The sequence below is a fragment of the Narcine bancroftii genome, chromosome 3 (genome assembly GCF_036971445.1).
Source record: "Narcine bancroftii isolate sNarBan1 chromosome 3, sNarBan1.hap1, whole genome shotgun sequence".
In the NCBI taxonomy this organism is placed as follows: domain Eukaryota; kingdom Metazoa; phylum Chordata; class Chondrichthyes; order Torpediniformes; family Narcinidae; genus Narcine; species Narcine bancroftii.
The window spans coordinates 358138102-358157838 of NC_091471.1; the positions used below are offsets into that span (position 1 = coordinate 358138102).

Sequence of the window (19737 nt, forward strand, 5' to 3'; positions counted from 1 at the left end):
ACTGTCTCTTTTCAGCTGACACTCTTGGCGGTAGTGGCCCTCGCCCCCCACACGTCCTCAAATTCTTGATTTCTTCACAACAGAGAAAAAGGTTGTTTAGCCCAGTGAGTATGTTGGCCAACAGATCACTCCCCCATGAATTTCCCCTGTAACCTCCCCACATGCCCCATTAATATTACCACCTACCCATACTGTGGCTAATTTCACAATGGTGCAAATTATGTCAGCAAAACATCTCCTCCAGAAGCTAAAATCCATTTCTTGCAGATTTAAGGGACTCAAAACAACCCCAGAAAGTACAATAACAGTGACTCAAAGAAATCAGTGGAGAACCAACCTGAGGATAATTCTTCAGGGATCATTGATGACTTCTGGTTGCAATTGTCATGTGGGAAGGGAGGCCATAGCATGGTCCAACTTACATTGTGTAGATATGTTTTTGAGATGGTTCTTGAAGGATAAGTGTTGACAAACACAAACATCTCTCATTCTTGACTTCCTGCTTTGGTCTTTCTATCTGTGAAGACTAATGGTATCTAGTTCCAGAGTGCCATCTGAAAGACTACACCTTCCCCATTGCAGCACTCCCTCTGTACCCCATAGCATAGATTTAATTTAATTTAGTGATATAGCATGTCACAGGCCCTTCTGGCCCACGAGCCCACGCTGTCCCAATACACCTATGTGTATTCAATTAACTCACTAATCCTGTGTGGCTTTCGAACGTGGAAGAAAACTGGAGTTCCCAGAGGAAACCTCCATGGTCAGGGAGAACGCACATTATAGACAGCGCCTGATTCGAACTAGGGTTGCTCATGCTGTAATAGAGTTATGCTAAACGTCTCGCACCTTTGAGCTGGGGATTGAACCCTTTTGTTCTTTCAGTTTGGTTAACATGCCACACACACATTTCATCTTGCTTATAACCATATGCAAGGTTCATTGTTCCACAATTCATTGCAACAGTCAAATACTCAGTCATGTTACCTTGTTTGGCTTTTATATATAGTAAAACCCCTGGCATCCAGCACCTATGGGAATTTGTAGATGCCAGATAAGAGTATTTTATGGTTGCTTGAGATTGTGTGATTGGCAAACTTAACAGTGAGGTGTGCCAATTTTAAAATTCCATACTTTATACTTATTTATTGCTTTTTATAATCCCCAGAGTATTGGGCAACAACTCCTGCTTTCTGTCTTCCACCTTTTCACTGAACAGGCATCGCAATCTCCGCACAGCCATCACCCACCCTTCTGACACATTAACCGGGAAAATAACATTATCTCCCTATGTCCTATCCCTTATCTGGGTTTTTAATGGAAATTGTCTTGTGCTGTTGAGCTATTAAGGAAACACAGATGTTGTGATCATGGAAAAAATTACAAGCAGGATAATGAAGACCATTCCAAGGTTTAGATCACTGAATTATGAAGAGAAAAGGAAGGATGGGTGATTTTTCCATATACAGTAAAACCCTTGTTATCCGGAATTTGAGCAACTAACAGCCTCAACCAATCGGCAAAAAAATCAAGAAAAATGAATAGGAAAAATGTACGAAAGTTTGAAATCAGGACACCTCGCCCTTGATGAGGCGTGATGGCCAATCACGCAATGCACAATCTCAAGCAACTGGAAAATATACTTATAAGGCATCAACCAATAAGTGCCAGATACCAAGGGTTTTACTGTATATAAAAACCAAGCAAGGTAACATGACTCAATATTTGACCAAATTTGGTGGGCGGGTGGGGGGGGGGGGGTTGTATTTTTGTGCAGTGTTAAGGGTAGAGCTAGGTGACCTGCCTATAACCTGAAGTCAAGAATTAGATATTCCAATCAACTTTGAGTTACCATCCTACACTCAATAAACTGATTACTTTTGTGGAGAGAACATTAATCTTGTTCCTAATTCAGCCCAATCGGGAGGAAGGGGAAGGAGGGAGGAAGGGGAAGTGCAGACTGGTCAGTGAGAAGGATACTGCCATTTACTTTTTCCTCAGTCCTTCCCTGTCCTACAGTGACATGAAATAAATGTTGAATATTATGGACGGAGTAGATGTAGAAAGGTTGGTTTCCATGGTGAGAAAGTCTAGGACAGTGGTTCTCAACCTTTTTTTTCCCCCTCTCAAAATACTCCTTAAATAATCCCTTCCTAACTACTGAGTACCTATGGCATCCTAACAAAGGGTGTCTTCTTAGAACAGAAATGTGTAGGAATTTCTTTAGCCAGAGGATGGTAAATCTGTGGAATTTGTTGCCACAAGTAGTTGTGGAGGCCAGGTCATTGGGTGTATTTAAGGCAAAGATTGATAGGTTCTTGATCAGCCAGCACAACCAAGGTTATTGGGAGAAGGTCGGGCAGTCAGGCTGTGGGGAAGTAGATCAGCTCATGATTAAATTGTGTGGCAGACTTAAAGGGCTGAATAGCCTAATTCTGCTCCAATGGCTTAGGGCCTTGTGAAAGGAGACATCGTTGCTTTCATCATTCTAGAAGATGTAGTGAGCTCTGAGAGTCTGCTCCCTCAGCCAAGTTGCGAGCAGACAGTTCAGCTTACCTCCACCCCCAACCCCCCAACTCTCCGCACATCATCTCTTTTTACGGCAAGCAAACCCATGGGAATCACTCAGATCCTTGGGCCTGGTCCACATCAATCAGAGCCCAATCTCATCTCAGGATTTGTCTGCCTAAGCTGCACCCTGATTGGTTTACTCGTTTGTCTTTTGATCTCAGAATTAAAATCTCAGGGAGATGGTCAAAGTCAACAGCACAGACAAGGCCACTCAGCCCACAGGCTCAATGCAAGCCAAACAACAAGTGCGATGTTGTCTGATCCCATGCGCCAGCTCTCTGACTTTGAAATCTCATCCAGATGCACAAAATGAAATGAGGTCGCATCACTCTCTCAGACTGTGAGTCCAGTTAGGAAATGAGAGGTGACTTAATAAAACAGTAGATGAGATTATGAGGGGCCTAGATAGAGTGGACAGCCAACACCTTTATTCCTGGGCAGGTAAATACCAGAGGACATCAGTTGAAGGTGAGCAGGGAAAGTTACAGGGGAGATGTCAGAGCTATATTTTTTTTACACAGAAGAGTTGTGGGTGCCTGGAATGCATTGCCGGGGGAAAGAAGAGGTTAGGTAGGGAAAAATTAAATTTACATATGCAGTACTGTAACTGGCCAATTCGGCCCTATGAGTCCATGCCACCCAATTTACACCCCACTAACCTACATTCCTGGTACACTTTGAAGGGTGGGAGGAAACCGGAGTCCCCGGAGCAAACGTAACCAGATACGAGGAGAACGTACAAACTCGTTACAGAGAGCATGGGATTAAACCCAGGACTGGTCATAATTGCTGGCGCTCCAAAGGCATTGCACCAACTACTATGACACCTGAGCCAACCATTAGGTGGGGACGGAGTAGGTTTACGTAGGTCGGCATAACATTGTGGCTGTATTGTAATCTCTGTTCTATGAGTCTGGATTTCCAGTGCCATTTATCAAAATGATTCCCAGTTTCACTGCCAAGTTTTACAGCTGTCACTGGATTCATGTTCTGGACTTCACCAGCAGGTGGAACAGTTCCTCCATATCTGCCCTCCCACGTCCTTTGATCATTTGAAGCCTCAACCAGCAGCAGCATAAGTTCGAGGCACTGCATACCCCATTTCTCTGCCTTGCGCTTTTTAACCCTGTCAGCCCAGCTATCGTTGCACTTTACAACTTCAAAAGCCAGTGTTTCATTCCTGACATTTACAGATTAATTAAATAAACAAACCTGGGCCAGTTCAAGGAGGAGTCAGATTCAGATTTCAGATTTATTGTCAGAGTACATACATGAGAACCCTGAGATTCTTTTTTCTGCGGACAAGGCAGAATTACCACTTATTTGTAGTGCAGAAAAAAATACACAAGAAATGTAAACAAATAAAGAATTGTAAACATATGACTGGGCCGTACAGAGAGGAGGAAAAAAACAAATAAAGTGCACAAGTTAGAGTCTGATGGTGGAGGGGGCGGGGGGTGCTGTTCCCGAACCTGGTGGTGAGAGTCTTGTGGCACCGACACCTCTTTCCTGATGGTAGCAGTGAGAACAGAGCATGTGCTGGGTGGTGTGGATCCTTGATGATTGCTGCTGCCCTCTGACGACAGTGTTCCCCGAAGGTGTTTTCGTTGGTGGGGAGGGTTTTGCCTGTGATGTCTGGGCTGTGTCCACAGGGCCTTACAATCGGAGGTGTTAGTGTCCCCAAACCAGACCGTGATGCAGCCGGCCAGCACACTTTCCTCCACACATCTGTGGAAATTTGTCAGGGCTTCTAATGTCATTGCGAAACCTCTGCAAACTCTTGAGAAATCAATTCTGTGTTGTTCCTTTCAGATCTTCAAAAATGAGCTGCAGAATATGTGATGTCTAGCTACAATCCCCATAATCCACCTGCCAATCACCTCCTGCCTGAGGGTGCAGTGTTTGCTCTAATGTCTTTATTCTTTGATAGATTTTGATTAAAATCAGAAAGGGTTCGATAATCAGAAATAAAAAGCAGAAAGTGGCGGGAACACTCAGCAGGTCAAGCAGAATCTGTTAAACTTTCTCATTCTATCTGTCCCTAACTCCTTTCTCAGGAGGATTGTCCGACCTGAAATGTTAGCCTACATTTTTCACAGATACAGCCTAACCTGTTGTGTTTTTCCACTCCTTTCTGATTGTCCTCCATTGGAGTCCTTCAGTGTTTGTGGCAAATCTTCACCTACAATGTCCACCCAGCAGGGCCAAAAAGAATGGTTTCCAGCAAGGAAGGAAAAGAGACCACATCAAGACAAAAAAAATCACGGTCCACAGCTAGCGCTTAAGAGGGCGCTCAAAATCATTGAGGACCCCTTCCACCAAGCACACAGCAACTTTCAGTTGCTCCTGTCCGGAAAGAGATGCAGGAGAATCCGAGCCAGCACCACCAGGATGAGGAACAGCTTCTTCCCACGGGCAGTGAGATTGCTGAACGACCAAAGGAGCTTCTCACACTAATCATCCGAGATTCTCATATTCAGGAAACAATATTTTTTTGTATATATGAATACTTGTCCTGCATATGTATTGTTTGTCTGCATGGGTGTTAGATCCGATTGTGTGTCCGCGTGTTTTGCACCGAGGACTAGAGAACGCTGTCTCGTCGGGTTGTACTTGTGCAATCAGATGACAATAAACTTGACTTAAATTCATTAACTTTTTTTGAAAATTTTATTTTTCATTTGCATCAATACATACATATAATTCCTCATCGTATAACACTACAATGTAATAAAAACGATACAAAGTGATATATATTTTTTCTTTTTATCGCCCCCAAAGAAAAAGAAAAGAAAGAAAACACCTGAATTTATTTATCATTCACTATTCATATATTCTTAACACATTATTCTATCCTGCACATATTAATTGGGAGGAGTGGGTGTTGTGGATGATGTGGATGGACTCCTACTGATGAAATCCATGCATGGTTTCCAAACCATATAAAAATTCTCAGGTTGATTCCTTAAATTATAAGTAATCTTTTCCAAAGGTACACAGTTTTGAATTTCCATCTGCCATCTATCTAACCTTATAAAATTATCTGACTTCCATGTTACTGCCATACATTTCCGTGCCACCACTATTGCTACCCTCAAAAATTTTCATTGATATTTGTCTAACTTCACTTTAGTATCAATGTCGTATAAATCACCAAGCAAAAATATTCTGGAATCTTTTGATGTCTGTATCTTCATAATTTGTCTTAATAATATATTCAAATCTTCCCAAAATGTTCCCACTTTTTTACAAGACTAACTGCATGTAATAAGGTTCCTGTTTCTTTGTTACATCTGAAACATTTGTCAGAACAATTTGAATTAAGTCCATGTAATTTATACGGAGTGTAGTATAATTGGTGTAAAAGATTATATTGTACCATATGATATCTAACATTAATTGTATTAGTTACACTCTCCTGGCACAATCTTGACCAGGCCTCATCTTGAATTTGTATATTTAAATCTTTTTCCTTTTTTTTTTGTCTTAAGTTGTTCCTTTTTCTACATTGTGTCTTGTAATTGTATATATATATTAGTAATAAATTTCTCAATAAATGTATAAATAATTAAATACTCAAATGGGCTCTGTTCCGGGTCTAAAATTCATGCCTAATTTCTTTTTTAAATATGACTTAGGATGATAGTATGAAAAAATAGTTTTATTTGGTAGATTGTGTTTCTCTTTCATTTGTTCAAAAGTCAAGAAAAAAGAACCTAAGAAACAATCTTTTATCCTCTTTATCCCGTTATTGTGCCAGATATCAAAGAAAGGATCATTTAAAGTAAAAGGAATGTGGATTCTGCTTTAATATCATCTTAGCTATCTTGTCTGCCAGAGCCACCTCATTCTTTCTTTTCATTCCTGATTTCCTTTTTTCAATGTGGCTTGCATTTTTTGTATTCCTGGTACCTCATTTGTTTCTTATTGCCTATACCTGATGTGCAATATCACTTGAAAACCAAGGTTCCTTATACCTGTTAGTTTTACCTTTAATACTGACTCTCAAAATTTCACCTTTGAATACCTCCCACTTAACAAACACACATTTTGCCCCAATCCACATTTGTCATATCCTTTCTGCCAACAAAATTGATCTTTCTCCAGTTTAGAATCTTGGGCCAAGAACCAGACCTATCCTTTCCCTTAATTATCTTAAAACTCTTGGATCATGGTCACTAGACCCAGAATGTTCCCATATCCTTACTTCCATCACCTGGTCTGTCTTGTTGTCCAATAGGAGATCCAGCATTGCCCTCTCTCTCCTTGGGGCTGCTATATTACTGATTAAGGAAACTTTCCTGAACACATTTGACAAACTCTTAAGGATTCTCTGTATGGCCTATCTCTCTAGAACCATTCTGATTAATCAATCCCCTCTGCCCACACTCCAATGCCTTACCTATTTAAAACTTCACTCTAAATGGAGGAGACAAGTGTAAGCAATGCATATTGTGTGTCAGTGTTTGTGTCTCCTTGTGTGATGCGATAAAGAATCCTTCAACCCCTTAGTATGTGTTGCTCGCCTGACGTTAAAAGGAAAGATTTTGACATTAGACGAGCAAATTAAAAAAGTGGGTGGCATGGTTAGCTTATGGCAGCACGGTTAGCGTAGGATGGCACAGTTTGCGTAGGGCGGCACAGTTAGCATAGCGGTTTGCTCAATGCAATTACGGCACCAGTGACCGGGGTTCGAATCCGGCGCTGTCTGTAAGGAGTCTGTATGTTCTCCCTATGTGTGAATTTTTCCCAGGTGCTCTGGTTTCCATCCCCCCTTCAAAACGTAGCAGGGTAGTAGGTCATTTGTGTGTAATTAGATGGCACGGGCTCGTGAGCCGAAAGGGCCTGTTACCATGCTGTATGTCTAAATTTAAAAAAAAATGTTGTTGACCAACAGGATAATTATTGAAAGGTTGAGCAGTCCTTTTATACAGAAAAGCTCAATTAATCCAGATGTTTTTTGATCTGGAGAACAGCTGGCTGTTGTCACAACATGAAGATCAGCCCCGTCTTTTGCTCCCTTCGTCCATCCGGGTTGTAACATCTGGCTGTTTTGTCTCTTTCAGAGGATCCGGGCCACAGTGAATAGCCAAGAACAAAAACGGTTGCTGATGGATCTCGATATCTCCATGCGCACCGTGGACTGCCCCTTCACCGTCACCTTCTATGGAGCACTTTTTCGAGAGGTGGGGCGACGTGAAATTAATGCTGCTTTGGGGTCAAAGTTTACAGTGTTTGTGGCCCCTCAAGCACTTGAAATCCAGTTAGAATAGAACCCCCAGTAGATGCCCAAATTTCAAGGAAACATATTCCTTTAATTTCATACAACAGGCGAGCACCGGGCTATGTATCCCTTGATCCTGTTCTATGATCTATTGACATTGTGGCTGATTTGTAAATTATCTCTATTCATCTGGATAAAGTTGGAGATTAATAATTCACGAATGATCACCTGATGTGTGTGTGTGTGTCCATTTACCAGTACCAGTATTTCTGTGCTATGCTCATTTAAATTCTTGTCTGGATTTTCTCAGGCGGTGTAACCATCCTCTGAGTCGAAGAAATCTACCTTCGATCCCCCCCTTTAACCTCTTAATCTTCACCTTAATCTCTGTCCCCTAGTTGTGGGCCCCTCCGCCATTGGCCACCCATGCTTCTCATCATTTTGTATGTTTCTGTCAGGTTCCCCTTCCTCCACCCCATCTCCTCCTGTTTTAAGAAAAACAGATCCAGACTTATCCAATCTCCTCATCCCTGAAACCAGGTAATGTCTTGGTGAACTGCATGTTGTCAAAGGGTTTGTGGAGGGGTGCGCTGTGAGGAAGGGGTTGTGAACTTCAATCCTGAAGGACGAGAAGCCCAGGACTCTTCTCCTTACTCTCCACAATATCATTTCCCTCAGAACTTTCAATCATATTTACCATCTGAATTTCAGGGAATACAACCATAATGTGCACAGCTGCAATTTTAACCCTTTGTGTTCAGGTTAAATCCACTCTCCTCCATGACTGGTGGAGCCTATAGTCAGCCTCAGTGTGCCAGCTGTGATCTCGCCAAAGCTTTGTATAACTGCATCATATCATTTTCTCCCTCAAGCTCATGTTCTGTGATATAAAGGCCAAAATTAGATCTGTTTATTTATAACCCCAGTCGATCAGTGCAGATAATTATCTTTTTGGACTTCACCAGTTGAAACCCATTCTGTCATTTTCTTTTTTAGGCTCAAATTGGATGAGGTTAGGTTTGCCTGTGTTTAAATTCATTTGTTGCAATTTTGCTTATTTTGTTAATATCTTGTTAAATATTTTCATGTATGTGGCTGTCTGTCGTTGGATTATTACCAATTACCAAGCTGGTAGATGCACTTCCCAAGATCGTGTTATATGGCGAGCTCTCCACTGACCACCGAGACAGAGGTGGACCAAAGAAGAGGTACAAGGACTGCCTAAAGAAATCTCTTGGTGCCTGCCACATTGACCACCGCCAGTGGGCTGATATCGCCTCAAACCATGCATTTTGGCGCCTCACAATTTGGCGGGCAGCAACCTCCTTTGAAGAAGACCGCAGAGCCCTCCTCACTGACAAAAGACAAAGGAGGAAAAACCCAACACCCAACCCCAACCCACCAATTTTCCCTTGCAACCGCTGCAACCGTGTCTGCCTGTCCTGCATTGGACTTGTCAGCCACAAACGAGCCTGCAGCTGACGTGGACATTACCCCTCCATAAATCTTCGTCTGCGAAGCCAAGCCAAAGAAAGAAAAGATGCACCCAACTGTAGTGTTGGTGGTTGTGTTCTTTGTGTGTGCACGTTAAACTATTGTAGCTTCTCCTGTTGTCTAAAACTTTGAGGAAACTTCATTAGAAGTATTGTGAGCATTCACTTGATTTTCCCAGGTTTGGAGGGTTTAAAACAGCCATTCTCAACCTTTCTCCTTTTGGCTTTCAAGGAAAAATATTCCCCTTTAGAACTCTGCTCAAAGTTTATGGGCCGCCCTTCCCTGTGAAGCAGTCAAATTTAGTTGGTTTCTTCCATACTTCTCTCACATAAAAATATTTTGCATTTCAGTCCACACCCCCCACCCCCATCTCGTAAATGCGCTTTGGCCCCCAGGTGAGGCCATATGGCCCCTGTTGAGAATGGCGTGTTAAGACTAAGGGGAGATCCTGTTGAAACGCACAAGGGATTGTAAGTGGATGCTGTAGCTGAGGATTCCAGAATGCAGAACACAATTTCAAGATACGATTGAGGTGAGGTGAAACTTCTCGGAGATTGGTGAATCTTTGGAGTTTTCCGGCCTGAAGGGCTGTGGAATCTCACTCCTTTAGTTCCTTCAGAACTGGGATTGCTGAATTTCAGGTCATTGAGGGATCAAGGGACGTGAAGATAATGCAGTATAAAGGCATGAGGTAGAAGATCTGCTATGATCTTGACGAATGGTGGATCAAACTCAAAGGGCAGGAGTGTCCTCATTTGCTCTTATTATTTTTCTGTTTCTTTTCACAGGGTGATGTCTGGATATGCATGGAGTTAATGGACACATCCTTGGACAAGTTCTACAAAGAGGTCATTGACAGGGGCATGACCATTCCTGAAGACATCTTAGGAAAAATAGCAGTTTCTGTAAGTCCCTATTTTATTACCTCCTCTGGTGCTAATTTCCAAGAACATTCATTGGTGGAGCCCATTGTGAAAATAATGGATACTTTTGACGCACAGGAGCAGACATAATTTGCATTCAGGTTTCTCATGCAGTGTGCAATTGCCTAGAAATTAAAGGGACATCCTTCAATCTGGATTGAACCCAGGTCTGTGGCGCTCTGCGGTAGCGGCTCTCCGAGCCACACGGTTCGCCCACCACCAAAAGGGGCAGTGGATTTCGAATTCCTGGGGAGCTCAATGCCGCAGCAAGTGTCTGGTGCTGTGGGAACCAGCTCATTAATTGACGCAAATCTCCAACCCCAAATTTCGTAAGTTGTTGGCAGCTAAGGCTGCAAGTATTGATCAGTGGTTTGGACGATTCAGCCTGCTGTCTTAATTTAATTTGAATTTAGACATACAGCTGGTAACAGGCCATTTCGGCCCACGAGTCCATGCCACCCAATTTATACCCCATTAACCGACAACCCCAGTATCATCAATCTGTCAGCTCAAGACAGACTGACATGCTGTGGGCAGGGAGGCGATAAACAGGGTGCTGAAAGGGAATTCACACTCGTTCACTGCCTTTAAGCCAAATAACTATGGCTCAACTGAGCCTCAAGAAGGTCTAAACTTGCTTGGCACCCTGTCAACCACACCCATGCATTCATTCCTTTGTACCATCGACAAAATGCATCACAGATACTCAGCTGCTGTGGCACCTCCCAACTTTGTTGCTGGCTGTAAGTCCTGGAGCTCTTTACCAAGCCCATTCACTAATGTGCCTCAAGATCTCTGCTGCCTTCTTGCTCAAAACCTTAACTCTCTGTCTCTTTCTTCCTAACGATTTTCTATTTTGTTTTTGGCCAATTCCATTTTTTTTTAGGAAGCCCAATTTGGCCCAAGCTCTTTAAATTTTAAATTTTATTATTTTTAACATGTAGACACATACAGCACCGTAACAGGCCCTATCGGCCCACAAGCCCGTGCCGCCCTGTTGACTGACAACCCCAACCCCCCCCCCCCCCCCCCCGGTACGTTTCGAATGGTGGGAGGAAACCGGAGCCCCTGGGGGAAAACCCACACAAACACGGGGAGAATGTACAAACTCCTTAGTGCGCGGGATTGGAACCCCGGTCCCACCCGCTAATGCTGTAGCAGCATTGCACTAACTGTTACGCCAACCGTGCCACCCAAATCAAAGTTTCAGTGCCTCAAAAAAGGGTGCTATCCAATTTCTCAGCAAATATTTTTTGTTTCCTTTTCCTTGTGGAATTTGATTAAATGCAGCACACCCTGCTCGAGAATAATTAATGAAAACCTGCCCCAATTATGGATTTTATTTTCAGCCAATTGGCTGAATCTTCATTTTTGTTCTGTTGACACTGTTTAATCAGTTGCATCCGGCAGCAGGAGGGAAGCAAATTCTTTTTCTACACCAATCTACATTCTCGTGGTCTAATTGCACTGGGCTTGTTTTGCAGATTGTGAAAGCCTTGGAGCATCTACACAGTAAGCTGTCTGTGATACACAGAGGTAGGTGCCTTATGTAAATCCACTTGAGCACAGAATTACCTCTAACAACTTACAGCTTGAGGGTCAAGGGGGCAGGAGGTGGTGATGGTGCACTTGCACTGTCTAATATGGGACCAGTTGATGAAGAACTTGCATTTTCATCTAATAGCTTCCATGCATTCAGTGAACTGCTTCCTTCCGCCCACTTATAATAACATTTAGTGAATCGTGCACAGTTCCTGGCTTGTGCTATTGCAGTGGATAATCTATTGGCAGCCCATACACAATGTGCGCCCTCGTGCCTTGTGTATTTTAGAGCCCCTCTCTGGTGTTTTGGTCTGAGATTCAAGTCCCGTTTATAGCAGGTCACAGAGTGACCAATGTCTTTGTGAACTCAAAATAAACTCTGGACACATTGCCAAAAAGCTTTTAAAAAACAGCAGATGCTGAAAACCTGAAATAAAACTGGAATTCTGGAAATACAGTAAAATCCCTGTTATCCGGAATTCAAGCAACCGCAGCCTCAAGCAACTGGGGGGAAAAAAATCACAGAAAATAAATAGGTTAAAAAAAATGGATTTAAAATCGGCACGTCCTAGCAGTTAGTTAACCAATCAAGCAACATGAAATCTCAAGCAACTGGAGAAATCACATATCTGATGTCTACCAATCCCCATAGATGATAGATACCCAGGGTTTTACAGCATTTTGTCTCTCTCCGCTGAGTGTTTCCAGCATTCTGTTTTTTCAACTTGGAACACCTACTATTTTTCCCAAAAGTTTGACGAAGGGCCAGTTAATTTTTTTTTGTTGTGTCTCAGGATCTATTGAGCAGGGTTATTAATGGCATCAGCTGTTGTGTTTTGTTTCAGATGTGAAACCGTCCAATGTCCTAATTAATGTGCAAGGCCAGGTTAAGATGTGCGACTTTGGAATCAGTGGCTACTTGGTGGACTCAGTGGCTAAAACCATGGATGCAGGCTGCAAACCATACATGGCTGTAAGTCAAAGTATTTGGAACCCTCATTCCCAATTTAGGTCCAGAGGAGCTTGGGATCTGGCTCTTCAGGTATTGCATGGTCTTGGAGTAGAAGTGAAATTCCCTGGGCTGTGCAGTTGATGTCAAAAAGAGAAAATATTCTTAAAAATTTCTGCAACCTGTGTTGGGATTTTGGTTAGAACACAACTCAATTTGGGAAATTTTCAGGGCAGGTGGGACATCCTGCATTACATTGAACCATCAAAGTTGGCTCTTCCTGGTTTGTACCTCTACAACTGGCCTGATTGGCATCGTGATGTCGGGTTACGTCGAGCACATAACAATCAAGTTTTAGCTTCACAGAGTTGTAGTACCGTGACCTTGGCAATACATGACAGCAGAGTGAACATGATGGTGTAAGTAAGCACCACTTATATAAGAAATAGGAGGAGGAGTCAACCATCCGGCCCATCGACCTTCTCCGCTATTCCATGAGACCATGGCTGATCTGATGTCAGGCTCATCTCTTTTCCCCATATCCCTTAATTCCCTAACTATGTAAAATTCTATCCATATTTACTGAGGTCGCCTCCACTGCTTTAATGGGCAGCGAATTCCACAGATTCACCACCCTCTGGGAACAGCGGTTCCTCCTCATCTCCGCTCTAAATCTCCTACCCTGAATCTTGAGGCTATGTCTCCTACCAATGGAAGCAACATACCTCCCTCTATGCCTTTCATAATTTTTTACATTTCTCAAAGATCCTGTCCCATTCTTCTAAATGTCAGCAAATACAGTCCCATAGGCCAATCCCTTGTTCCCTGGAATCAACCTGGTGAACCTCTCCTGCCAGTAGCCAGTAGATCCCTCCTCAAGTAAGGAGAGCAGAACTGCACAAAGTACTCCAGGTGCAGCCTCACCAGATTCAGATTTCAGATTCATGTCTGATCTCGGAAGCTAAGCGGGTTAGTACTTGGAGGGGAGATCGCCTGGGAACACCAGGTGCTGTAGGTTTCTGTGAGGGGCGCTGGACAAAGTGGCAATTTTCTGTCTGCCTTACGGTAGACAAAAGTTAAAGAATTTCATGTATGTTACATTCTAAATGTAGTATTACATGACAATAATGCAACCTTTAACTTTACCTGTGCGCCAGATGGCCTACTCTTGTGCCTTTTATGTTCTAGAAATCATGTGCGACGTGTGACAAGATAAGGCCAACAGCTATATTGATAGTGACTGCTTGAAGGATTCCTCGTAGTGAGGAGAATTTTGCAGTTTAAAAAAAAATTCATTGATGTCAAAGCAGTGACCCACCAGGACAGGGACACACACCTCTGTCTTTGCCTTTACTTCATCAATAACATTTCTGCACTCTAAATAAGTCTGTCTACACTTCCTAGTGCTGAACAAATGCTGCAGCTGGGCTGGGTCTGTGCCTTTCATCTTAGTTTGCTTCAGGGCACAGCTCTCTGTGGGACGGCAACGAAGTCTGGGGGGTGCATTCGGAGCAGAAAGTCCAAGCCCAGAGTTCTTTGATCAAACTAAGAGCTTTTCCCATTGGGAATTGTGCAGCTCTCCATTACCACTGCCTCAAGCCAAAGAGGGAAGTTAATTAGCTGGAAAGGTGCTTGGGCTGAATTTTGAAGTCAAGGATGTTTGCCCAAAATGCGCAGCAAAGACTGTGATTTTGGTGGATTATATATCCACGAAGCCACTTTTGGCTCCCTTGTGCCTCTTGTTCATGAGATTAGTTAACTATTTAGAACCTTCTTGCAGATGTGCTCAGTGCTTGTCACATGGCTGGCTTCCTTTGAACAAACATTTCAACTGAAGTCCTGCTACAGCTGTGCAAGGTGTGCAGGAGACCACATTGTGTGCAGTTCTGATCGCCCAGTTTTGGAAAGGTGTCAGCAAATTGGAAGGGGCACACAGGAGATTCACCAGGCAGTTGCTGGGATGGGAGGGCTTGAGCTATTGGGAGAGGATAGATACCCTCAGAGGCTGATTGGTGACCCTTTTAGAGGTTTATAAAATCCTGCATAAAGCGACTGCTCTGAGAATAGATGATTCAACAACAACAGTTTAAGGTTTGAAGTGATTGACCACTTTCTTCACTCTGAGGGTAATCTGTATCTGGAAGGAATTGCCGGGGGGGGGGGGGTGGGGGAGCGGGCTACAATTTTAACGTTCATAAGACACTTGGACTGATAGGCTGATGGGAAAAAGTGTAGAATATGGACTTTCCCAGAATGCCAACTTGGTTGGAATGGACGAGATGGGACAAACATCCTGTTCCTGTAACTTTATGACACCCCTCCATGGGAAATGAGGCTGATAAGGTTGCTGTGCTGGGAGCTGGTACAGATTGAATGGGCCAAATAACCTCCTTGTGTCTTAGTTCTGATCTACCCAGGTCTTCTCACACACATCTTTCTTTCTGATCCCCTTCCCCACTTACTGCATTTGCCTATCACCTACACACTCCTCACACTGGCCCCCTGTCTTCTCTCCCAGCAGGCCATCTCCCCTCCCTTATCACCTTCCTTATCAGATTCCTTAATTAGCTGCCATTTGTTGCTTCAATTTATCACCTCTCAGTCCCTGTCATTTTCTCACCCCTCCTTGTCCCATTCTAGCTGCCAATCAACTCCTCACCTTTCTCTTAGCCCCACCCCTCCCCATCACCTCTTTATTCTGGCTATCTCCACTTTTCAGTCCAGATGAAACATTGACTGATCTACTAAGTTAACTGAGGGGACCTCCTCACCAGCAGCTTGTCTTAGCCTCCTTGTATGTCCAATAATCAGACTTCTTTTAGGAGAAACAAATTGTGGGAAGGGGAGAAATTGCATATTGCATTGTCAGAAGACATGATTATCCAGCTGTAGGAAAGATACCTTCAAGCAGGAAAGGATGCAGGCAAGATTCACAATACTATTACCACGAGTGGTGGGCTTGAATTGGAAGTTTGGGACTTCTTTTCCTGGAATGTCAGTGCCTGAAAAGGGACTTTGTAAAGGTGTATGTGCATGCGTGTAGACCTGAGGGTTGTCTTTTTCACACAGAAGGTGAGGAGGAGGTGCAGTTGATACACTCCACTGTTTCAAACAGTTGGACAGTAAGGAGGATTGGAGATGAACCACGTACAGGCAAATCTTGGTTAATCAACAAGGGGGGGGCGTGGACAAGTTGGGTTGAAGAGCCTAGTTTCAATGCTGAAAAGCTTCATGATTCTATAAACTTTTTTTACTACGATCATTAATAATCTCGCCTTTTCTTGCTATGGATCATTGAAAATCACAAGTTCCCGCAGTAAAGCTGCTCCAAATGGTGTGACAGCAAATTATTATTGGAATCCTTTGTATAAAAACATATTTTACTTCCAAGGAACAGGACAGCAGTGTTTTCTCTCATCCCTTCCTTTCTGGTAGGCAGGCTGAGAATCTCTTTCTAGTGCGGATGTTGTAGGTTTTAATGCTGAATGTCGTCTCAGGAAACCTTGCTTCTTTTTTTACAGCCAGAGAGAATTAACCCTGAGGTGAACCAGAAGGGTTACAGTGTCAAATCTGACATCTGGAGTCTGGGGATCACCATGGTAAGTATCTCCAGAGAGACCTGTGATTTCTAAATTGATTCCTTTTATAATAAGAGTCCAAATGGTTAGTGGATGTCCTCTCTCAGTGCCCGAAATCCCCCTTTTTCTAACTATTTTGTGCAATTACTTTTAGGGATTTAGAGAATAAAAAGTTAAAATAAAACGACACTGAGAATGAACTTACTAACACGAGCTCAGAATCAGAATTTATTGTCACGAACATGTAATGAAATTTGTTGTTTTGCATCAGCATCGCATTGCAAACATTTATATATATAAACCACCTTTCAAAATAAATAAAAACAGTGCAAGGAAAAGAAAAAATCAAAGTCAGGCAGCGTCAGGAATCTGATGGCGGAGGGGAAGAAGCCGTCCTTGTGCCGCTGAGTGCTCATCTTCAGGTTCCTGTACCTTTTTCCCGATGGGAGCAGAGTGAAGAGGGCATGGCCTGGGGTGGGGGTCCTTGAGGATAGAGGCTGCTTTCTTAAGACGCCGCCTCTTGTAGATGTCCTCGAAGGATGCCCGCCTAGGAAAGAATAATCACGGTTCCTAACACAGGGTTCCTTCATGTTCTAATCAGCTCTCCAGTGATTTACTGTCACTGCCAAGTTGGCTCCCATTCTCTTGTGAGCATTTAGTGCACAGTGGATTGCTGGTTAGGCTTACTGACGCTATTGTTACCTACTTCGGCATGGTTAGCCTAGTGGTTAGCACGACACTATTACAGCGGCAGTGACCTGGGTTCCAATCTGGTGCTGTCTGTAAGGAGTTTGCACGTTCTTCTCGTGAACTGCGTGGGTTTTCCCCGAGTGCTCCAGTTTCCTTCCACCCTTCAAAGCTTATGAGGTTGTAGGTTATTTGGGTGTAATTGGGCTGAAATCAGCTTCTACTGTGCTGCAAATGCAATTTTTTAAGTAAAAAGAATCCTACCACTGCCTGGATCGGCAGACAGAAATAAGTAATGCTCGCTTTGCATCACTAAATGCTCTTTGTTTTAGACTCTGGAAGTAATGCTGCCCCTGTGCTTGGAGAAGGCTGCAAGTCATACATGATATTGGCCTCTGGTTCCAGCAGGAATGAGATCGGTGCAAACTGAATGAACTGGGACAAAACCAGCCCAGGACATTGTGGAATTGTAAATGATCCCCTCAAGAACTTGCACTCATCAATTTGAGGGAATTTCTCTGACTGAGCCATGTTATGTAGCAGTGAGGTGCTGAGATCAATTGTCTATACTGTTTTGAACCGAGGCTTCAATTAAATAGAATTTACTGTCACACATCGACTCCAGGTCTCATATTCGTTGGCCAGTGTCATGTTAGATGATGCCTTTAATGTTACAGTCACATATTGTGCATGCCGCCATCACTGGCCTAGCGTGTGATGAAGGCTTTCCCTATTGAAGGGAGCTCCAGGATTTTGATTCACCCAGTGGGTTGTTGTAAGAGTCTCAGACAGTTAATGATTGAGTTGGAGCTGTGTATTAGCCTCCGTCAGCCTGGGTCCATGTGAGAATACTTGAAGATTGCTTATGGTGTGGGAAAAAAAAAAAAAAAAGATTGCTCACTGTCGGGATTCTCCAGGGCTTTAACTCTTGCTTCTGAATGTCCTCTTTAGATTGAGATGGCGATCCTGAAGTTCCCGTATGATTCCTGGGGTACTCCTTTTCAGCAGCTTAAACAGGTGGTGGAAGAGCCATCTCCGCAGCTTCCCACTGACAGATTCTCCAAAGAATTTGTCGACTTCAGTGCCCAGTGGTAAGACTTTGGAATGCCTCTTTCTTTCAACGGCCTCGAGTTTGCTATCCCATTCACCCCCCCCCCCCCCCCAATCGTCTTTAGAAGTTCATGCCGAAACAAGAGGTTTTGCCTTTGTATTTTGTATTATATTTACATTTGAATGTATCTGGCTTCTTTATAAACTCTTTTTTTTAAATTCTGGGCAAGCTGAGCAGAACTCAGGATATACTGCCTGAGATGAACTCACTATTCAGAGCCCATTCCACTTGCCCAGACTCCTGCTGGGTAGGTTTTGCCTTTGATGCTGCAGTTTGTAGTGCCCACCCACCTGGAATGTTGTAAAATTTGTCGCAAGAATCTACTTTTGTGTGAAAGTGTGTTCAACAAAGGAAGGTGACTGAGAATTGAAGGAACACTCTAACTGGCCTCAGATGTAGATAGTGACATTAAAGATCTCCAGTGAAGGATGAACATCTTTCATTGTGCCTTATTGTGTCTCAAGGATGAGGTTAAAACAAAGCTGCAGGCCAGTTAGATGCAAAAGATTCTACAATATGGTTACCTTCTTGTTGGATGTGATAAAGCATCAGGCTCAAAACATGAGGGTTTCATTAGCTCTCTTGTTTCTTCCTGATAGATAATCTGTTTGACCTTTCCACCTTCACATCACTCTCCCCCATGCACGTCTGATCTGCAGTGTCTCAAGTCAAGTTTATTGTCATCTGATTACACAAGTACGTCCTGATGGAACAGCGTTCTCCAGTCCTCGGGGCAAACCATGCAGGCACACAACCAGACATAACACACATATAGACATATCTACATATGTAGGACTAATACACAAATAAAAATTGTTTGGTGAAGATGAGAATCTCGGAACGGTTAGTGTGAGCGGTTCCTTTGGTCGTTTAGGATTCTCACCACGCGCCGGAAGAAGCTGGTGGTGGCTCCGATTCTTCTGTATCTCTCTCTCAAACGGAGCAGCTGAAAGATGGTGTGTGAGGGGTGGTAGGAGTCTTCAATAATTTTGTGCTCCCTCTTCGGACAACGCTCCTAGTAGATCATGTGGTGAGAGGGAGCCCCCAGTGATCCTCTCTGCCATTCTTATGGTCCTGTGGATTGACCTCTATTCCATTTCTCTACATCAGCCATGCCATACTGTGATGCCAGGATGCTCTCAGAAGAGCATCACAGAAGTGATGGTGGCTGAGAATTGAAGGAACACTCTAACTGGCTTTACCCGCTTTAGTCTTTTCAGGAAGTGCAGTCGCTGGTGCACCCTTCAAACAAGTGAGAAGATGTTGCGTGTCCATGATAGATTTCTCGGTAGATATAGTGCAAAATGCCAATCGGTATGAAGGTTTGAAGCAGAGTGGGTTTTCGTGTGTGTCATAGCTGGTGGTCTCAGCGAGTATCCTCTTCTATTTTGTTGTCCGGTATTTAATTCACAGCAGAATGACCATGTTCTAGGCAGCAGATGGAGCGATGTCAGGTGCATCATAAACTGGGAGCTGCATCACAGCATCGGATTTGCAATGAGCCCAAATACAGCAGTCAGGCTTGTCTTTCCAATTGTTGTGTGGATACAAACCTCACATAAGGATTGAACAATGTAACAACAGAACATGTGCGACTTCTTTCCATATTTAAAAAGTTAAATTCATTAGAGAACATTACAGTCTGTAAGGGATTTCTT

General features: G+C 43.4%; 1 protein-coding gene across 1 annotated transcript in view; it reads left to right on the forward strand.

Annotated features, from left to right (window-relative positions):
- LOC138756628 (dual specificity mitogen-activated protein kinase kinase 6) overlaps positions 1 to 19737 on the forward strand; it is a 93718-nt gene that overhangs the window by 57335 nt on the left and 16646 nt on the right. Inside the window, exons 5-10 of the mRNA XM_069923033.1 lie at positions 7638 to 7757; positions 10078 to 10194; positions 11697 to 11748; positions 12600 to 12727; positions 16225 to 16302; positions 17920 to 18059. Of these exons, the coding sequence (XP_069779134.1) occupies positions 7638 to 7757; positions 10078 to 10194; positions 11697 to 11748; positions 12600 to 12727; positions 16225 to 16302; positions 17920 to 18059 (635 nt within the window). The remainder of the gene's footprint in view (positions 1 to 7637; positions 7758 to 10077; positions 10195 to 11696; positions 11749 to 12599; positions 12728 to 16224; positions 16303 to 17919; positions 18060 to 19737) is intronic.